This window comes from Morone saxatilis, unplaced genomic scaffold (assembly GCF_004916995.1).
Source record: "Morone saxatilis isolate NCDOM2014 unplaced genomic scaffold, NCSU_SB_2.0 Contig24, whole genome shotgun sequence".
Lineage (NCBI taxonomy): Eukaryota > Metazoa > Chordata > Actinopteri > Moronidae > Morone > Morone saxatilis.
The window spans coordinates 6,743,298-6,765,870 of NW_023339807.1; the positions used below are offsets into that span (position 1 = coordinate 6,743,298).

Here is a 22,573-nt window from a genome sequence, read left to right on the forward strand (position 1 = left end):
ACTACAGGATTTATTTTGCACATTTATTTGCACAATTCGCTTATAATCTAAGCCAGTGTTTCTGAAATAGGGGTACAAATAGGGATAACTCACATTTGATACTCATTATTCCTAATTTCAATGCAGTTGTACACTGCAGTAAGAGTTTGATCACTTCAGTTGCCTGCCTGCCACTGAAAAAGACAGAGACCCTCAGTGGAGCACAAACTCAGCAACTTATGAAAAAGATGCACTTTAATGCCACTTCAATGCTGTCTTAGTGTTATTGCAAGATTTCGAAAAGATGGTTTGTCATGACTTTAGCGATTGATTCTAAACATTGGACATTTAACTGTTTTGCTTAATAAATCAGACACTGATGGTGCAGCACTGTAATATTACTCTTTAAGCTTTTTTTTTCTACCACAAAGGGTTAGCGTTGGTCAGGAAAACAATATATATCATTAATGTAAAAAGTCAGAGAACCATTGATTTCAGCTTTTATAGTGTACATACACAATTATAATTCTATAATCTCCACCGAGATCAATTGAGTCTTAATAGTATCTTATTTTACCTCGAATTTCAACTGTAGCCAGTTACAATAATAGGAGGAACACAGTCTTACAACTATGAGACATTGATAGAGACTCTTTGTATCTTGGTAAAGGTGGAATCTGGAATCAGCACAGGTGATCCACACCATTGCTCAGATTCAATTACTGTCAAGACTACAGGATGTAAGGTATTGGTTGGACCTCTTCCTTGTTTCTGTCCGTGTAGTTGATGGAAAACTCTCACTGTGTCAGCACTGGCACCAAAGGGCAGGTTTCTTTGCTCATTCTGATGTTTTCTCTAACATAATATGTGCCCCATGCGTGTCGATCTGAGAGCCATCATGACAATCAGCAGAATATCTTCAATTACCGCTTGTCACTGGCAGCGCAGTGGAGCAGTAGAAGGCATCTTTGGACTACTGTCAAACAGCTGTCTCCTGGTCTCTTTAAATAAAGAATGAATCTGTCAGGATGACGGTTGTAAATTTGAAAAATAACAGCCTGAAAAGTAAAGAGAGTCAGCGAGGAAGAGGGACAGAGGTAGAGGAGAGGTACTGTTTCAGTAGCATGCTGCTGAGGGCTCTAAGTGGCTTATGGTGGGTTTTTGTAGCATGAAATGAAATGTCACAATACATTTTCCGAGCACATCACACACGTCATATTGTCATTTTTCTCTTAATCATGCAGTGCCAAGCTCCCGCTGAATCCATCACACTACACACAAACGTGATTTATTTACACGTGAAAATTGAAAATGGAAAATAGTTACATTTACTTTTTTCAGTTGTATACAACAATTACATACTATACAGCACCAAAACTTATTTTCGGCTGTGTTGGACTGACCACAAACCACAGAGAAGACAGCTGTCCTTACAAGCGTGGCAGATTTTTAGGGTTTGTGAAATTCATGGTTTATTCATTCATGGTATATGCCAGTAGGTCACTATTCCAGTGGCAGCTATGAGCTTTCTATCCGCCAGTCCTGAGTGCGAAGAGGAATTAGTCTCCATGATGTTCCATGTGGACAGGAAGAATTAAAGCTGATGAAATTTCCATCCTGCTCCAATTGGACGTATTCCCCTCTGTAATAGCTCATTACAAAATCCTGGTTGAGTAGCCTAATACACAGCCTCATCATCACTAGAATTGGTGATTTGAGCATCCTTTTTCTTTTGGTTGGAAATGAAAAGGGTTTGAGAGTCACAAGGATTGGACATTTTGCATTTTTAATATGAATATTTATAAAAACTCACAACCTCAAATAGGGGCCTGTGGAGAACACAAATAATTTGTTTTTTTATTCACCGACGAAAAATGGAATACATTTCACCATACTTTCAAATATCAAATGTGGCTTTTTATTTAGTTTTTATCTAGTTTTCTTCATGCAGAAATTAACACTGCAAAGGAGGAATTGGTGACAAATACAGTAATTAACATTTATCTGCTTTCAGTCCCTGATTTTCTTTCAGAAAGATTAAAGACAAGGTAATATTTTTTTCCACTGGGGTTCAAATACCCCCCAACGTAACATAAAGGGATAAATGTTGAGATAAAGGCCGTTATTGGGGCATTTAACATACATGGAGGGTACATCAATATCTGAGTATTAACATTTTGACTGGCAGATGAGATTAGACGTAATAATTAGCTCCCTGGCTTTCCCACAGAAATCGAAGCCCTCGAATATTAAGCCAGTAATGTAAGAGTGGTGAAAGCCTTGGCTATCGCTTGAATCAGAGGCTCACTCCCTCTCCACTCTGGCTCTCAAAGTCCATCTTGTTGCATTTATGAACCAGTGGAGTATGCCTAGAGGAAATGAACTGTGGGTTTCAACACCCTTTACACCACATCTCACATCTGATAGCCTTTTGGTATTTTCAAAGTGCTGTGAAAATTACTGTCAGTATACAGCACATGTGTGAGTTGCTTGGATTGTTCTTTTCCAATTTTATGAAGAGTTTGTGATCATGGTTAATGCTGCTAACTACTAATATCCTGACAAATGCTTTAATTTATTAAAATGCAAACATTTTTAGCACTGACACAGTTATGCAGTCCTCATTTGCTCTCCACAGTTCTAGATTGGATTAAACAGCCTTTGTTTAACCACGATGGCCTCTTGAGATTTTCTTTTTCTTTGCTAAGTGGAATGAATAAGTCATTTGTAGAAACTCAAGTAGGCTGTATGAAAATCCAATACATTCACCAAACACCAGAATTTTAAACAAATATTTATTTTATACTATGTGATTATTGCATCTTTTTATTATTTTCACTGAAAGTCTTTACATGAAACTGAAAATGGTGGAGTCTATGTGTTGTTTTCAGTCCATTCATCTCAATGACCCCAGATACAATCGATCAGGGAGGAGATATCGGCTACTGCTGGCAAAAAATAAACAAAATCTTTTGGACAGATTCTCTTGAGTTCAATATGTACTGAGTCTGCACTACATGCTGCCTCCAGGCATTAGTTTGCACTCTAACACCGCTTCCCTGACATGCAGCAAGCCTGCAAACTCTAGCGAGTATAGAACAGAGTGTGGAAAATTGTCCAAATATGTTCGAGCGATGTCACAGTGACAACTTTCAGTCAGCCTTGTTTCTATATGATTAAAGGATAGTTTAGTTATTTGTATACTCGTCCTTTTGAGGGTGATCGGAAAGAATGGGCCGCTTCTCAGGCATTCACAAAAATAGAAGCAAGATGTGGCTCCACCTTTTCACTAATGCACGGAGCAGGTTAAGACCTTCAATGGGAAAACTTCAATTAACTTCCAGTTAGGATGCAGTATAATTCCAACACTGGCAAAGGCTTTTGCCTACTCTGCTTTTATGTTTCCAAACTAACTGCCAGCCATCAAAATGAAAGCATTACAGCCTTAAAACAGTGTTACAAACTCGCTTGAGCACTGTGTGACTGGCTGATACACATTTTCCCCTATTTCTCATACACGATGGACTGCAGCCTGCACTCCGGAGAACACCGAAGAGATCCCTTGGGTCGTTCATGTACCAGGGTCAGACATTATAGACTCAGTGCTTGTTATTCTATTAGCCTGTTAGCCTGTGGATACTATTCTCGCTGCCTGTGGAGTTTGGCGAGACTTGTTGCTGCAGTTTGACTTCAAGTAGCTGTAATTTGCATATCGATTTAAGTTTAAACACAGCTCATTTCTGCTACTGTCATGATACAACACACACAAGTTGGTAGATTGTTGTTGAATTTACTGTAAGAAATAATACATGTAGCATCAACATAATTATTACAGTAAGTAGAGTAAATTACTTTATGTAGCCTACAGCTTAATATTTTGGAAGGATAATAAAGCATTAATTGCTTTGCTCAATAATAATAGCGTGACCTGCACTCTTGAATCTGGAATACAGGGACAGTAAATATTATAGCATCATGCTGCTCCACAGCAGAGTTAGACAGTAAGGAATAATATTTTGATAACAGATCTAAAACAGCAGTAATTAATCTTATTAAACTGCACATTGGGAGTCAGGACATTGGACTAGCTGATTAATTAAAGGGTAATCATCAATATTTGATTATAGGGTTTGATTAAAATAAATGCACATGTCCTTTGATCATGTGCAAATTTGAGCCAACCACATTGCTAGCCTTTTCACTGTTTACAACCACTTGTAGATGTGTGCATAATGTGAACAAAGTGGGGACCCACTCTTAAAAACATGGCTCCACAGTGCTACTAATGGTCAAAACCTCCACAGGACATCTGTAATGTTTCATACTCTCACCAGTGAGCTCCTTCTTCATTTATTTGATTTCCTGCTGCATTCCACATCACTTTTTAGTCCATTCAGGGCCAGTTTAAATAAAATAAAATAAATACATGGAATTACCATGGGGGAAAAAAATCCACAACATCAAGTAACACACATTACATATTAAAACTAGTTGAAAGTTTTAGTCGTTTGGTTCTGTTTTAAACCTGCAGTAGCTGATTTCGGCCACTTGGGGGCAGCTAAACAAGACATATCACCTTTCATGTTGATATGGCAAACTTGTTAGCAAACAGTTGCTTATTTACTTACAGAGCAGCATTAGCATTCTTTCCGTGTTGGGAGTTGGTTCCACTTTGTTTAGAGCTTGAATTTTTCACACAGTCTTAGTGGCATCATAGGTAGTCCTCCCGGTGCCGTTTGTACTTAATCTGGACATCTTTTGAGCCACTGGCTTTTGCACAGGCTGTCTGGATGTGCGCTGTATGTTTAAAAGGTCTTCCTAAGACAAAGCCAAAGCCGTCCCACAGTGTTACTCCTATCACAACACAGCGGGAGATCAAATGGTATTCTCTTCAAATCTCTACAGGTGGCTTTTAAATGGGCGTCTCTGATCAATCTGTAGAATTTCAAATAGACTGATAACAATGTCATGACCTTAGAGTTTAAGAGCAGCTGGCTGGGGGCTACAGAGCACTGTTTTTCATTATGTGTTCATGTCAAATAGTTCCCTTGCTGCTCTCATAACATGCCTCCTTGTACATGGTGTATGTCATTTCTCCCCACAGGAGCAGTGGAGACAAGTGCATGCTGTGCCACAAAGGCAAACCTCTGTTTTCTCTAATTTCTCTGCAGTCTGGCCTCCCTGGAGTCCTCTGTCAGTCAAGCTGTCAATCACACTGGAAAGTGACAGCTCTGAGAGTAATGTTGTCGGCTTTCAACATAACAACAGGTTAACCTGTCAAACACAAGGCTGTATATCTTGCAAACAGTGTACCTCTTGCTTTTTCAGTGGTTTGCAACAATATCTTGAATGTTTGTTAAATGTTAAATTAAGTTTGATCATATCAGAGGTTGCCAAAGACAAGCACATAGGATCCCAATTGGTAGAAATGTATGACAGATGTGATCCAAGAGGAAAAAGGTGTTTACAGCTACAGTTTTGTACCGTTTCATTGTACCACATTAGTTCATCGAATTGCTACGAAAGTGATTCCAACCATATCGTTCGCCACTGTCATTGTTGTAACGGTTGTGATGTGCTCTGCCATCCACCTGAGTTTGAACTATTTTAAAAATACATTTAGAGTTTGTTGTTATCCTAAAGTTATCGTTCTTAGTGTGCCAGTTAGTTTAGCTTAGCGCAAAGACTGGAAACAGGGAAACAGCTAGCCTGGCTCTGTCCAAAAGCTAACAAAAGCAGTCCACCAGCACCTTCAAAGCTCACTAAGTTATATTCCATTGGTTTGATCTGTACAAAGAACCAAAGTGTAAAAGCAGTTTTACAAGTGTGTGCAGTAATTTCCTATAGTCTTATTGTTACCATAATATTGAATTAATTTATTGGTAGGTAGCTAGGCTAGGTCTCCCTCTTTGTGCTAAGTTAAGCTAAGAACCGGCGGCTAACAGCTTCATATTTACCATACAAACATGAAAGTGGTGTAAATCATCATCTAATTCTCAGCAAGAGAACACATAATATAAAATTTTTCGCAAATATGCTTTTTACAGTTTTGTAGACAATGTAAAGGCTTAGTGCCCCTGCAAATTGTTTTGAGTGTATACATATGGAGCAATGGAAGTCATCTGGGTCAAAATCCAGTATGTGCATTCATAGCTACCCTGAGATATCAAGAGATTAATATGCTAACCAGCCAGCGACGGTACTTGAGGCCATACAATATTCCATAATCAATTCTTACAAGCAACACCAGCCACCTATAACATTACAGGGCTGCATTCTGCTTGCTTAAAATCTGTCATCCTTCACTCCCTTGTCTTTGGCTTCTTATTAACTCAGCATCCAAACATTAATTATTAAGACTGTTCAGATGGTTCAAAGACGTGTGAAGGAGCTTTCATACCTCCTCACCTCTGCCAATTAATGACGTACGACAAAAGGATACACAGTTGTCCTCTCAATGCTGAAACGTGATCAGTATCAGCTGCCTCTAATAGTCAAAGGTGGTGAGTCATATTCAATCAACACAGTGAAGCTGTTTCTCTTCTCACCCTCACCTCTCTGATCATTCTGTCATCTCCAGTAACAAGGGCCTGATAGAGTATGTTTTCAGTTTATTGTAATGTTAAATGGTTACTGCAAATGGTGACAGATGCAACTGAGTCGTACGGATACTGAAATTAAACTCTTGGATCAGTACAAGTAAGATGACTGAGCTGTAACTGAACATTTACAACTTTAACAGGATGCACCTAAATCACCATAGTGGTCCAATTGGCTAACTAATTAAATGGAAATCATCTGTGTGTAGTCAAGAGGTTTAAATTGATAGAGGTGTATAAATACACCTCTATTCTAGGGACTGGGGATAGATGTATCTCTGATACAATTGGCTAAGGAATTGAGTAGATGGTTCCCTAATTGGGTACACAAGAAGGTTTAATGAAGGAGTAAACTGCTCTGTAATGGAGTCATTGGCTTGGTAATGGAGTAAATGACAAAGTAATGGAGTAAATGGTTCATAAATTGAATAAATGACTCAGTATTTGAGTAAATAGCTATGGAATTGAGTAGCTGGTTCTGTAATTGGGTACACGACTTAGCTTAATAAAGGAGTAAATGGCTCTGTAATGGAGTAAATGGCCAAGTAATGGAGTAAATGTCTAAATAATTAATGTAATACTACATTCCTCCAGCAGACACAAAAAGAGAGGAGCCAAGCTGAGAAGCTGGAGGTGGCTCTGACAGTCCATCTATTCCAGTCTATTCTAGGTCAGTCTCACCCACCCACCCACCCACAGCAACAGATGTTTTCAAATTGATCCTCCCTCAGAGTGCAGACATGGCCTCCATCCTGCCGTACAGGAAACGCTCCTCTCTCAGCATTGTCTAAAATAAGCAGATGACCGGTGTTTTTGTATTTTTCTCAGACTTACGCAGTAACACATGTACACTGGGACTCCAGAGTGAAATGTTGACCAAACCATATCTTCTGTTACCACCTCGTCTTTTAACTTTTAACAGCTGAAGGGGTTATTGAGGAGTGGGAGAAAAAAACGACACAACGTCGGTACAAGCAACATTACTATTAACGTCTTACATTTAAGACGATCTGATACGAATCTAGATACATGGACTACGATACCATTCAGGGGGTGTTTTGACCCAACTGATCAGGGATCTGTCTCTGCCCCATTGCTGCAGAAAAGTATACTCCCATCATAGACTATTAGATAAAAACAGTGTGCCTTTTTATCACCAAAGACTTCAATGTACTAAAGCTTGAGGTGCTCTGAGTATTACAGCAGATGTGTTAGGGGCATATCTGCAGCTCTGATGGATTAGTTCTGGGGTTATCATCACTGTAGAGCTGTAAAAATACAACTTGGGAAACACGACAGTCTTGCACGCTGTGGTCTGGATGGACTTTGAAAGGCTGCTCCAGGTGTTTGTTTGTTTTCAATTTTGGAGATAGGTTAAACTGGTTATGCAGCCATTCCCTGTGCAGCCATGAACCGCTTCAATTATCAACCACACCAATCCTCTGCTGAATTTGGAGAAGGTCATCTCTGCAATTATGTCCTTTTGCTTAGTCTTATGTAATTCCCTCCACACCTTCCTGTCATACCTGCAGTCTGTCCAGAAAGTTGCACCATGGCTTCTGTTTAAAGTTCATGTCGCCGGCTACTCGTCATTTGAGTATACTTAAAGATCTTATTGCATTTCAACTACTGCAGTAGCCAGGCCGCCTCGACTTCAACATACAATGAAACTACACACATCCTTATCATTAGTTTAAAGGTCCAGTGTGGAACATTTAGGATCATCTCTTGGCAGAAATGGAATATAATATTCATAGGTATGTCTTCATTCGTGTATAATCACCTGAGAATGAACAGAGGCAAAAGCTCCCCCTGGCTCCCCTGTCATTCGCACCCTCAGAATAGTGCTCAGCCATATTTTCTTTTTAATCCATGTGGGGGACTATTCCTTATTTATCAGGGAGGAGTGAGTGGCTGAGGTGAGACTTGGTTTTTGTTGTTTTCCCTGAGCGACTAGGGGAAAATGCATGACCTTCCCTCCACTATAAATAACCATATTATATTATATTCACACCGAAGGTAGATAGCATTGGAGAAAATAAAAAGCAACGGCTGACCTGTCAACCATTACGATTAATAGCAAACCGTGACTCTAAAACCTTGGCCCTCTGAGGCCCCTTCCGTGGTCGTTAAAAAAAGCGGGAACTGCAAACGTTAGATGCTAACATTAATGGACCGACCGATGCAACAATCAGCACAACACAACAAAAACAACAAAACAAACAGCTCAAGCTAAATGCAAATCCTCCTTACACTGTGTTATCATACAAGCTGTGATCACAAATACTTTGGAAGTCAATCCTGTTCCAGTATGCCACTTACAAGTGTCATGTAGAAACCTGAAGCCACCAGTGCACAAACACTGAGAATGGACTTTTTTAAAGAGTTAGAAGGAGTAGATGCCTTTTTAAGGATTTTTAATGTTTAAATTATACTTTCTGTACAGGAAAAACACACCAGACAGTATTGTTCTTTAATTGGTCTTTAAAGATAATTAAGCAACACAACTGCTGATTATTATTTCAGAAGCATGGACATGGAGGCCAAAGACAGAAGGCCAGTGAACACAGTTTGACATTGGATGGCCATGCAGCCAAACAGCCTTACACAATCAACCCACACACACACACAACAACAAACCACAAGTGTGGCCTGCAGTTACTACACCAACCAGGCAGACGCGGCGGTCTGCAACATAAGCAGCAACAAACAACTATTTTGTGAAAAAGCCAGCCTCTGTGTCATCACAAAAAATGAATACGAAACAACTTACCGGTGATGTGTTCATCCAGCAGCGGTCAGCTTGAATCCAATCCAGGAAAGGTGACATTCCCATTGCAGCCCATGTGAAATGTCGGCTGGTGGTGGAGCTACAGCAGCGGGACACCTGCCAGTCAGACATGGAGGGTCTCAGGGTTGGCTTGTTTGAGAGTGAGGAGACGTTTGTGAGCTGAACACAAGGCCACGACATTGTTCCTCTGCTCAGTGCTCCCCTCTTTACTTTCTCCTCATTTACGCCAACACTGAACTGAACACTGAACACGGCTAGCTAGCGTACACACGCACACAGAGGGGCTGACAACGGTAATGATGCTCCGGTCTGGACATTTGTTTGTTTGTTTGTTTTTACATTTTTATTGCGACGAAAAAACAGCGAGGCAAGCATACATACAGCAGACAGGCTGCCAGCGTTTAAAAGTCCCGGTGCTGCCTGTTTGGCCGACAGCTCCGCTCAGAGTGGCGGGGCCCAACGAGGGGGTACTACGGTGGTGAAATCAGTGACAGTACAAACAGGCCACTGTGCCTCCGCTGGTGCTGACGGCTGCACACCGTCGGAAACCCCTTGGCAGGAGACACAGCCGGGTATGGTTATTTTGCCGCAAAAAGAATATAGTAAGTTTAGTGTCCTTCACCATACAGTGGTAAAATACGTATTTTGAAAAGAAAAAGTTAGAATAAATACAAACTTCAGTCATTTAAACAACAAGTGAGAAGTTGTAAAATAAAAAAAACACATGTACACACACAGTACTTTAAAAGTGTGCATGTTTATATTATTCCTATGTAAACTGTTCTAATGTATTATTATTATTATTATTACTGTTGTTGTTGTTGTTGTTGTAGCAGCAGCGGTAGAATCAACGTTAATGTGTGTAATTATCTCCTGCTGCATCTCCATTCATAAACGCTGAGTTCCCTCGTGGTCACGTGACCAGCCCGCCGTCTAATCACGTCGTCCCAACGCTCTGACGCAGGAGATTCAAAGTTGGCAGCAACGTCTCTGCTCGGCTCCTCTCTCAACCCGAAGCTTGTGAAAAGCTTATAAAAGTTGTATATGTCCATGTTTTCGCACGCGTGAAGTGGGTTTTCACTGGGAATGGAAGGTGAAGTCATCGGAGCGGGTCCGTACAGGGCGACCAAGTTGGTGAGTCTGTTGGTATTAAACATATATAACTTTATATAACTTACTGTCAGCGGTAGTAACGTGAGCAGGCACGGTCAAAGCGTTAGTTTTAACGTTACAATGTAACTAACGTTAAATGTGTAAAGTTTGTTTCGTGTATCGACAAATAGCCGCAAATTTAAATTAAGTAGATAATTAATTTTCATACATTAAGTTAAGTAAAAACGTAACGTAACGTTACTTTTGAACAGAGCTTAGTCTTAAGGTTAACGTTAACTAAGATGTTTCACGTATTCATACAGGAGTTCAAGCCTTTTATATCTTGTCCTCATGAAAAAAGAAAAACGGCACCACTAATACTAAAAGTGTGTTAGGAGCTCTGGACTTGACTTGTCAACAAAAGCAACTTTTCTTGTGGGTACACTGTAACGTTAGTATTATACATGTTTCATTTTAGTTGTTAGTTGTTATTACAAATAACGTTTTTTAGCATTCATAGTCACCTCATTTCCAATAATATGTGTAATTGTTTACATTCAGGGTAATTGCTAAGACATGTATCTGCCAGATTCAAGGTAATGCTCATGTGTTCACTGAGTCAATGCATCACACACAACATACCATGGTGTTATTATGTGTGTCCAACCTACTTTAACCCCTGTTAACCCTTATAAATGACTAATTACTGTTACAAATTGCAAACTCTTGCACTGAATGTATATGTTGTAGCATGCGTCAGCAGAATACACTATATGCCAATCAGGTGTAATGTTAATGGCAGGGAATGACTCCGTTCTGTTGAAGTGTCCCTGTAATGTGATGAGCTGCTCAACAGCATGACCCTGAAACCGAAGCAGCCAAATGGAATTCAGCCATCATTCATTTGCTTATTTTCACCCGCGTACGCCTCTCTTACCGTTTCATGTCACAAGACTCTGTATCTCTCATCTCCACAACGGCAAACTTTATATCTCATCTTTCTTGATCTTTCCAGACACAGGGTTTGCCAGTGCTCTTCAAAAGAACAGCCCTACAGTATTTTCGATGTTCGCTCCATTCATCACACGCCATCTAGTTAAAAAGACACAACACAGCGGCCCCCCTGTGTCTGCCTCCTTCATTCATCTACAGTACATGCCTGTTTATCCTTCTCTCTGCCCTGTCCAGCTGTTGTGTATTGTATTTGTGCCATCTGGAATTTAGAGTTTATTCTTAACGTACACAAAAGTAAACAGTAATACTGTTTCCCATTGCACGTTTTAGCTCTTTTCCAGATTCCGACCAGCCAGAGTGAGCAGCATTTGCTCTATACAGTTTGATACTCGCTTGGGCTGTATTAACCTTGTGTGGCCTGATTTCTCTCTCTCTCTCTGCTTTTATCTACTTCTTTCATTTTTCTCTCCAGCCCATCTGGATACTTTGTGAGATCTGATTAGCCATAACCTCTGCACCATCCACTACGAGGACATAATATTCTGTTTGTTGTGATACCTGCCTACTTTTTGTGACAGGAGGATATTGGAGTAGATAGAGCCGTTTCAGAGCGCGCTATGAAATGAAGCACATGTGCAGCGTTGTTATCCGTCACTCACATTAGGCCGTATGCATCCCCTTTGACAAAATGCTCCGAAACAGCCTTCATAACACTGAAAACAGGACGTTTATGTGGGTTGTGTGGGCTCTGTCAGAGTGCACGCCATATCTAACAGTGTCTAACATCTAATATTTGAAAACCAACACTCACAAAATGAGCTGTTTGTGGTATTAGCTTTTTACATTTGTCACACCTCAGTGTATGTCTCCCTGTCACGCAGTGGAATGAAACCATTAAACTCTTCCGTGGGGGGATGCCGTTGAGAAGACACTGGGCACACTTCCGCTACTACGATTGCAGTTTCACGGGCTCCGAGGCTGTGGATTATCTGCACGAGCTGCTGAGGCGCAACTACAACTTTGGGCCCGAGGTGACTCGCTACCAAACTCTGCAGCTGCTCAGGAAGTTCCTCAAGGCCCATGTCATTGAAGACATCAAAGGACGCCACGGGACAGAGGACTTTGAAGACAGTGGCCATCTGTACAGGTACTACTTAGTCGCGCTGTTACTCGTGTTAGTTGACACACCGGAAGGCATCGTTGCCGCGTCTTCCCCACTAAGGTTGCCCTTTCCCCAGTGTTGTCGTCTTTCTCCCCAGGTTCCCCATGCTCTCTCCCCTCAAGTCTTTTCCAACAAGGCCCGTGTTGAGAGACAGCAGTGACCTGCCCAGACTCATTCGCTGGGATGACTACGAAGAGTTGCCTCAGCGTGAAAACATTGCTCCCCTGAAGTCTGCTGTCATGGTGAGAAAGAGACAGGCCGATGTTTCAGCTCCTGCGGTGCTTGCTTTGGCTCGTGCTGTGCTTGAAGCGGAGTAAGCGTATGCAAATTTAATAGAGAGGACATTGCAATATCCGATCATTTTGAGAGCGATCAACCCTCATTTTCCCTCAATTACTACTGTCAGGTGTTATTTACATTATTTTACACTGAAGCAACTTTTACAATACACTGAATTTCAAAAGGAAGGTTCAATGTAACACAATGCAGTATAAGAGCCCAACAAGGAATACTCCTACTACTTCGGGTTTTCGATTCTTGTTCAGACTGCTGCTTTTGGTGTTTGTTGAACTCAGTTCTATTGTATATTTTCAAGGCTGTGTTGTGTTGGACAGCATTATATAGATGGGTGTTTCTAATATTGTGTGCACCACTGTTACATATTCAGAGGAACAAAAATAGAAACCTCACATCTTTCAGTGTAACACACTATGGTACAAAAAAAATCATACAAACTATTGAAAGAACTAAAAATGACTGTTACTATCAATACATCTTTAACACAATGTCGACAACAATTCAAAAAGTATTTTTATTATCTTTAACAATGTTTTACAAAGGGAGGATTTCTTACGTTTACTGTACATTCATCTTATTGCATTATAAGACTGTTGTGTTGGATTTTTGTTACACAGTGCCTTCTATGTTTCTGCTCACTTAAGTTAAAAGGAACTTTTTTTTTTCATGTCTCAATTCCTTTTTAATCAGACCTCAGACTTGTGGAATAAAAGGCACAGTGTAGCTATTGGGGATGTGCATGAATGCAAGCTCATACGGAGGAAGGAGATAACTCCAAAACAAGTGGACCACATCTGGAAATCAATGACGGTTGCGCAGTATGTAACTCGTTTGCATAACTTATTACACTTCCACGGCAGACACTTTGGGAACCACCAGATGTTTGATGCCAATGTCTGTTGTTTTAGTTTGCAGAGAGTGCTGGGCCTGAAGTCACTGGATGGAGTTTTAAACCCAACGCACGTGAAGGGCAAGCACATCGTTCACAATGTGTTCAGTGTGAATAAGACGGGCATTGTCCTATTGGAGAACAAAGCTGGTAGGATGCGTTGATTCACAACTGGAGGAACAATTGTTCAGTTGCAATTTACAATATTATGACGTACCTATCTGTTTTTGCATCTCCAGAGGACATGCCATACTGGGTGATATCAGCAATGAAGTGCCTCGCCAACTGTAAGTTTACTTTTTCTGCTCCCTCTAAATGAATGAATTTATATAAATTAAAACAACACATGTGCTTTGGGGCTGACAGTGGGTATACGTACCTGAAGGAATCTCTTAAATGACTGATGACGAAGCTACATTTTATTTTTCACAAATGATGAGTACCATTTTATGTGCATGTATTAACTGTGTATGTCTTATTGTAATGCATTCTGTTACCTTTCTCAGGGCCTAATGGCAATGAAAGCAAACAGCCAGTGTACCCGGGTTTCGAGAGGGATGTTCTGAGAACAGTAGGAGATTACTTTCAGAGACTCAAAGAACCCCTGCTGACTTACCATCTATATGAAGTCTTTGTCAACATTCTCAGTGAGTGCATCACGGTGTAGTTCCACTGATATCTGTGCACTTCCACAGATAAGCAGCTGCTGGTGTTCATTTTGTGGAGGCTGTATGTTTGCCCTCAGGAGTAAGATGCCTCTCTCCTCATATCTCTGCAGGTCTGCTGCAGGAGCAGGAGGGAGCCACTGAGGCTCTTCAAGTCAGCTGTCTCCTGCTGCCGCCGCCCAACCGGAGACGCCTCCAGCTTTTGCTGCGTCTCATGGCCCGGGTCTGCCAGAATCCTCACCTGCCTCCACTCAATGACACAATTGCTACCCGCACACTGGTACATATTCCTCGCAGTTATTTGCCACTCATCTTTGTACCACATCTTTGGTTTACTGAGGTCAAAAAAGACTAGGATTGTTGGGTCCACAAGCATGTAAACATAGGGACACAGTGTAATGAACAAACAATATAATATAAAATATATAGTCTTGCAATGGGGGCAAGAGAAGAAAAAATATGTAAGCCAAGGGGATGCTGGACAACATTTTCAGGGAGGTGGATCACACTCCTAAAAAACAAAAAGTGCTTTGAATACAGAGTGGTCTGAATCTGAACATGTGATAAACAGACATAACAATTTACAATAAGTGCGTAATATTTGCTACTAATTTTATACACTGTTCTTTATACAAATATAAATAATTATCTTTGAACAACTGAGGTACTCCTGTGCTAATGTTTTTCAAAATTGTATGTGGAAGTTGAAGGTTTTTATGTACACATCACTGTAATCATTATTATGTCTCTTCTGTTAGTTGTTTTTCACCTCTCATCCTGTCTCAACACATTTTGTATGCTATGGGGAAAGCGGAAAGTGAGTCAAGGAGGGATACACCTCATGGTCACTGCATACTTTCCAGCCACTACACCTCCAGACTTGCACTCCTCTCTTCACAGAATCCTGACACAGTAGCAAATACTATGTAGGACAGGGTTGTCAAACCTAATTTAGTTCATGGAACACATACAGGCCAATTTGATCCGAAGTGGACCGGGCCAGTGAAACCATTGCATAATAACCTATAAATAACAACACTTCCAAATTGTTTGCGTTCTTTTAGTGTAAAGAAGTCACAATTAATGAACCACCCGTTTACAGAATAGATGTCTATAGACATTGCTGTCACTACAGGTGCATTACAATTTACAGATCACTGTGATCTATAATGGCACAAAACATTTAGTCACATGTATTTTGGAGATGAAATCAAGTATTAAAGGTCCAGTGTGTAGGGTTTAGTGGCATCTAGTGGTGATTTTGCAGATTGCATGTAACACCATTGGCGTCTGTCTTTGACGACCTGGGAATGAGAACGGGCTGTGAAGTGTGTAGAAGTAACTACAGTGGCGGTGAAACCCACAAAAAATGTGAAGCCGGTTTTTGGTTTGTCCCTGCTGGGCTTCTGTAGAAACATGGCAGTTCAACATGGCGGACTCCACAGAAGGTGACTTGCAGATACTCTAGTTAAAAAAGGCCCATTCTAAGGTAACAAAAACACCACAATTTCTTATGTTTAGGTGACTGTACACTAATGAAAATGTTCTTCTAAATATTGGATTCCATTTCTGCCAATACATCATCCTAAATGTTACACACTGGCCCTTTAAAAAAAAAGTATTAAACGTCTTTCTTTGTGTGGTGGACAAGGAATAGCAGTGCATTTTATTGAAAAATTGGAATTCATTTCGTAGTTAAGTCATCAGTGGGGGCCAAATGTTTGACACCCCTGATCTAGGGAATACTACCAAGGAAAGTCACTAAAAAATCTAAACAAAAAGTAAAATTTTAGAAGATAATTGTTGTTTTTTATGATTTAATATGATACTCATCTCCTGTTGTGGTCTCTGTCCAGATGGTGCAGATGTTCTCGCACTGCGTTCTGCGGTCAGTAGATGACATGGACTTGGACGAGCTGCTTGCCACCAAACTGGTGACCTTCATGATGGAGCACCACAACGCCATCTTCCAAGATCCTCGCAAGCTGCGTCACCAGGTTGACGAGCACCTGACCCACCTCAAAAGAGTTCAGGTCAGTGCACTTTCTTTCCTGACTTTACAATTCCTGAATGAATGAATGAATGAATTGATTAACATGGACGGTATGCATTAGGGGGTCCTGTCCCTCTGCTTTTTGCATCACAGTCACGTTTCTGCCGCATCTGCTCCCTCCCACAGCCCTTGTGTACCAAGCCATATCTGTGCATCATTTGCGAAGACAGTGTGCCAGATTGGTTCAGTCATCTTGCCAAGCACTAAATGAAACGTGGTACAGTCGCTGGTAAATTGAGATATTAATTGAAGCCACATAAAATCTGGAAGTAACATGCATTGTTATGTTAATGTGAGTGGAAAGCACTTGTCGCAGTAGCTTGAGGCACTTAGTGTCCCTGTGTTTAGTTGTGGGTTTTTGTCCCCCATCTGGCAAAATGATCTCTTGGATTTTTCTTCTGTAGAAAACTGAGCTGTGTGATATAAGGCAGCAGCAGGACTGAATCCAGACTGCAGCATTATTGCAGGACGATCATGGGATGAAATTAAATTTACTATATGGAGGAAATTGCATACATTTAGTTTAAACATCAATATTAAATGAAAGGATCATTGCTAATCTCATATTTAAAGGTGGGGTATGGGATTCTGGATAACTCAAATCCAAGCAAGTAATATAACTAATGTTAGCTATTGAGCTCCCATTTATAGAGCCATTGACAGGTACAAACACAGTAGTGTGCTTCCGTTCATGGGCACACCCACGCTATCCTTACTAGTTAGGCTCCTTACATGCTTGCTTATAACTTATTTGAAGTGTTGGATTTTTGACAGTGTTGTGTTAAGAACATAGGGCGAGCTGTAGTGTGTGTGTGTGCAGTGAGAGTAGAGATGGGACAGATACCACCATAATTTACTCCCATCGAATTAGGCCTGAAAAAATAAGGTGGATCGGTGCATCTCTAGTTTCGAGTGAGCGATACAGAGAGAGCTGCAGAGTGATGGTGAATGGGAGCAGAGCGGAGGAAAAGGTGAGCTGTGAGGTTGTCAGTTTAGCAGTAAATGTACTGTGTGTGTTACAGTTTGTCAGTGAATAAAGCCAAAGTAAAGCTCCCGCGTGTGTGCTGTTCCCCAGCCGCTGCAGAAGTAAAGGGGGTTATCGAGTTGGTATTTGTCAGGCAGTTTCACAGGCTGACCACAGAGAGGAGGGTCTATTCCCACACGGGTCCGTCGTCAAATGTGTTTGTGAGAGAGCCAATCAATGTGCCATGCCCAGCTCCATAATGAAACAAGATTCTACTCATTTTGAATAGTAACAAAAATAGAAAATCAATATGTGGCAGTCAGTGTTTGTGGCACTGTGACCCCATAGTAACTCTACAAGCATTTCTTTAAATAGGAAATAGGCATGTGACTTATTTTCCATATAGCATGGGATATACAGATTTTCCATAGGAAATGTGCACTGCAGTGATCAGAATCCCCACAGGAGCAGGCAGTAGTGTGGGATAACACATCTGCGGGAGGGGGCGGTGATGTTTGCAAATCCAGCAGGAGCGGTTGGGGGTGGGATTGAAACATAGTTTCAGACTAATCTGGGAGCTGGGACGGTCACTCTTGTGACATTGCTGTATCTGGAATTTAACAGAGACAGACCTAGTGGCTCAGTTTCTCAGCGATTTTGTGCCTTTCTTCTTGATCGCCTGCATGGATTGGAGTTTATTTTATTCCTCTCTGCACAGTTGGTTCATATTGATGCACGCATGTGTTTTCTTTTGGCAGGCGTATTAGAAAATGTGGAACACAGACTGTATTGACCGTCTGTGCTCAACATTGTTTGGCCTACAAATGAAGGCCTGATTGATTTGATCTTTCAGTCCAACAGTAGATGCATAAGCTTTCAGATCCCACGCTGTGAACGAGACTAAAAACATGAGTTTATGTTAATTGAACGCTGTAAATGGGATTTTAAAACTGTAGCCACCCTGCACAGTGAAAATATTATTTATATTTGCTAGTCCTATGAATTATCCTCGTTAATCTGTTCTGGGGAACATGTGGGTGTAACAAGCCACCTACTCTGCTACAGTACCATCACTAAACCCCTAAAATCAATGCTCAAAAATGTACAAGAGTTGACTATTTGCAGTTAATGTTTATTTTCTTACTCTTAAGTAGGTAAGTCAGTGGCTTCAGGTTGCTGGCTGTGTATTTTGTCACAGTTTGTATGAATATTTATAAAGCTTTTGACCTTGAGTTGTATTGTGGGCTCATGTGGAGCTATTACCTAAATAACGTATTATTTGTTGACAATGATGGCGCAGCAAATAGAGCAAAATCTGAGTGCAAATATGCAGAGTATCCCACTTTGTGTCACTACATATGTACACTAATCCAACCCTTTCTCTGCGTCTTCCATCAGATTAAATACGCAGGATCAGATACAGACTTCAGTGCATCTCCAGCTTTTTGTAAACAGATCAGCAGGGTGGAGTCCGAGGAGCAGAAGGTGATAGGAACCCAGACCCCCCTGCAAGAGCTGCTGGAAGGCCTGATTGCAGACAAAGAACTTCCGGCCAAGGACAAGAGGAAAAGGCTCAAACAGGTATGGCTGTACTGTTTGGAGCTGGGAGGAGGTGTCTCTCTTTGAAGTCTTGATTGCCAAATACTGTACAATCAAAATCAGACTGCTCTCAATCAATATGCTACAGAATTTACATTTGAGCTATCTATGTTTAAAAATGTGCTTGTATGTCCAAGGCCTTGTATTTTAGTACAAATAATGATGCATATCCTTTGGCTGGTTTCAGTTCCAGAGGTCGTACCCAGAAGTCTACCACAGTCGATTTCCCACTGAGGAAAGCAAAGCTGCTGTCATACCTGAGAAAACCCCGCGACTCAAACCTCCTCTCATGTTCTTTAATATCAAGAAACCCTTCCAGCCCTTTCAGAGGAGCTGGAGTTTTAGGGCATAACTGGCCACTCTGCTCAACCCTCAGTGTCATGAGATAAGGAACAATGTGGCTGTAATGGTGCTCTGGAAACAAATCTGGTCACAGAATGGTTACACTATAATTAATGTTTAAAAATAATTCATTAGACTTGCACTGTTAAACTAAGATAATAATGTAAAGGGTCAGTTCACACAAATATACTTAACATTAGTAATGATAATAATAAGACATTCCCACTGTGGATGGCTGCACTGACCCTTTTTAAGAAATACAATTGTACTTATTGTGTTGCTAGAAAACTTGAACAAGTATAGGAAACGATCTAACATTAACACTGAGTTTCTTAACAGATTCTCACAGAAAAAACTGTGTTGGTACAATTTCTACCAAGATATTTTATGTTTAGAAAGGTCTAATAAGCAAGGAGGGTAGTTGACTGACACTGCCATTCCTGTACCTAAATTGAATGAAATGCATTTCAAAAGTATTAATAGGCTATTAGGTGTTAACATTAATAGATTGTGAAAAGTGAATGATCAAAGCACGTACTCTTAAACGTTAATGTTGTTTTTTGACTGTAACAGAAATATTCAGATGCATTTCTAAAAGCGGATTATGTAAATTCATGAGCTTTATTATTATATTATAACTCTAATAATGCAAGGCTGCTTTTCATTTTCATGGTTAACTTTTTGATGTTGAATGGTCATTATGATGTTGAACCTAGCCAATTCAAAGCCTAATCTAAAATCTGTCAATAAACATATCAAGGGTTTGCTAAGAAAGGGAGTGTATGTTACTGAAAAGCTCTAGATGAGCGGATTATTGCATTTTGAACTACAAAAAAAATCATGAATGAGGGAAAAATCTGCGAGGCCTAGGTGAAAAGTGTAGATTGCATTTTCTGTAAAAAAGTGTACAACTACGTTAACTTTTTTTTAATCCTGATGACCTAAATCCTAATCTCATTAAAAGGGAAAAAGGGCGAAAGCAAACATTTCACATCCCTACCTACACCTTACTTGACAGTTCCGACTGTGTGTGCACTGTAAAAACTCATTTCATGTTTTTACTTGTTGGTTTTATTCTGTATATAAGAACTGTTGTCTTGATTGGTACATATTTCAATGTATTCTTCAATGTATTGTATAATGCATTCTCTGTTACCTGCTGCTCTGTCATGTCAATCAGGTTGTTTTTTACTTAATTTGAGACTTAAAATTTGTTTCTATTTTTATAATGATTAAGTGCTGATATTTCTATATGGATCTTCCTAAATGCTCTTGAACAAATGTAATAATGCTGGAACAACTGTTACACTTGAAATTGCTGCTCTGTGCTGGAAAAAAAATCATCAGGATAAAAGTGAATTCATGTTTATGCTGATTTTCATATAAAACTATTTGGCAAATGTAACCGCTTTGTTTTCCTTCTTTTTTTGATGGAAGAACTGAAGAAGATGAACCACTCATAGTTGATGAAGCGTTTACGAGACCTTTATGAATTACACAGCAGAATTCGAAGGTTATCTCCTCTTGTGGGATATGTAACAGAAACCTAGACCCACAAGCTCTACTAGTGTCCCAAATACGGTCATAACTTATGCAGCTATGTGTGAAAATCCAATTGGTGTTTCAAAACAAACTTTTAGCCTACTTACACTATCCTAAGTCACACTGAATGACACCCAGAGTCACACACAACACATGAAGGAGACAGTCAGATTGTCTGTTAGATTGTTCCTAACCTTGGTCTTCTATAACAAAGTAGAACTACGATATGTTGGGTGACTCAGTGTTCAACCTTATCAGCTGCTCTGCTGCTTTAGTCAGCCAAACAATCAGAGAGGAGGCCAAATTCACAAAGAAGAGGCGCAGGCTGTGACCTGTGACCTTGTTTAGGATTGTACACAACTTCACAGCGACAAGGGGAGCACTATACTTATATTCTTTATGAACACTATTTTATGTAACCCAAACATGAATGTAAGCAAAATGCATCCTCCAGATAGGATTGGAAAATTGGATTGGATAATATTTGCATCATCACCTACTGCAGAGCTGTAATGACTGCAACAACATAAACTGACACAGTGTAAATACTGTTGCTGAATAAAGTCTGGAAAGCTCAGTCACATATAACACATATACTTTTAAAACTTCAAATGATCAATTAACGGCAATAAAAGCCCCCAAAAAATAAGAATAAAAACTTTTTTAAATGAATTTAATCAATTATTATCCCATTATGCTAACCCTAACCCCCTAACCCGAGAGGGGGGGGGGATGAGAGACTCAACAGGACAGACACAACGGTAATGGCCAGGAATGAACTACGGACACAGAGACGGCTCACCCAAACAACATTAACCGGGGAGGCATTGGAAGTAAAGTGTCATTGCGGAAAGACCTGCAAGAACAAAAGAGGGCATAAGATACACCAAAGCCGAACCAACTGTGGAAAAGAGGGGCCACAGGTGCAGCGCACAGCGGTAGCACCTGGTGAGACGCAGGAGGATTCCAGGCAGGAAGCACTCCACAGCACTGGAGATCTCTCAGCACCTGTGTCACCTCAAGACCTCAGGAGGGACCCACCTGATGCCACCCCAGGAAACCAACCCCACCCTGCGAGGGAACGAATTAAATGGCCCAAGATGAGCGATAACATAGAGTGGTACCAACTAGACCAAGATCTCGACAAAGTGCTAGAAGCTACAGTAGCAGGGACGGCTGAGCAGAAAGTCAATACTCTCACAACAATAACCTACAACCTGGCAAGGGAGCGTTTTGGAATTAAGGAGAAGAAAGTCAACATCAAGTCGGCACACCAGCCAAGCAGAAGAGAAAGGGAAATTCAACATCTGAGGGGAGAAATCAAGACTCTCACCAAACAGTTCAAAAGAGGCGCTGCTGATGAAAGGGAAGGCATCAAGGATCTGACGAGTCAACTCCGGGAGCAGCTCTGCAGACTCCGAAGAGCAGAAAGCACTCGGAAGAAGAGGAAGGATAGGGAGAACAAAAGATCCCAGTTCACCAAAGACCCCTTCCGATTCACCAGAACACTGCTGGGTAAAGCAAAATCTGGAAGGCTGATTAGCCCCAGAGAAGATGTGGAGGCGCTCTTGAGGGAGACCCATAATGACACCTCCAGAAACCAGGCCCTGGATGCCAACCCAAGCATCAACAGCACAAAGACCCC

General features: G+C 40.8%; 1 protein-coding gene and 1 pseudogene across 1 annotated transcript; both read left to right on the top strand.

Annotated features, from left to right (window-relative positions):
* The first annotated feature begins 10,387 nt into the window (after positions 1 to 10,387).
* depdc1b (DEP domain containing 1B) lies at positions 10,388 to 19,396 on the top strand. Its single transcript, XM_035672483.1, has 11 exons — positions 10,388 to 10,503; positions 12,297 to 12,562; positions 12,675 to 12,819; positions 13,565 to 13,692; positions 13,783 to 13,913; positions 14,003 to 14,050; positions 14,270 to 14,410; positions 14,542 to 14,708; positions 16,285 to 16,461; positions 18,844 to 19,026; positions 19,232 to 19,396. The coding sequence occupies exons 1-11, from the start codon at positions 10,456 to 10,458 to the stop codon at positions 19,394 to 19,396; spliced, it is 1,599 nt and encodes a 532-aa protein (XP_035528376.1). The 5' UTR covers positions 10,388 to 10,455.
* A 2,296-nt stretch (positions 19,397 to 21,692) lies between these two features.
* Positions 21,693 to 22,573, top strand: part of LOC118335706 — a 2,236-nt pseudogene continuing 1,355 nt past the window's right edge.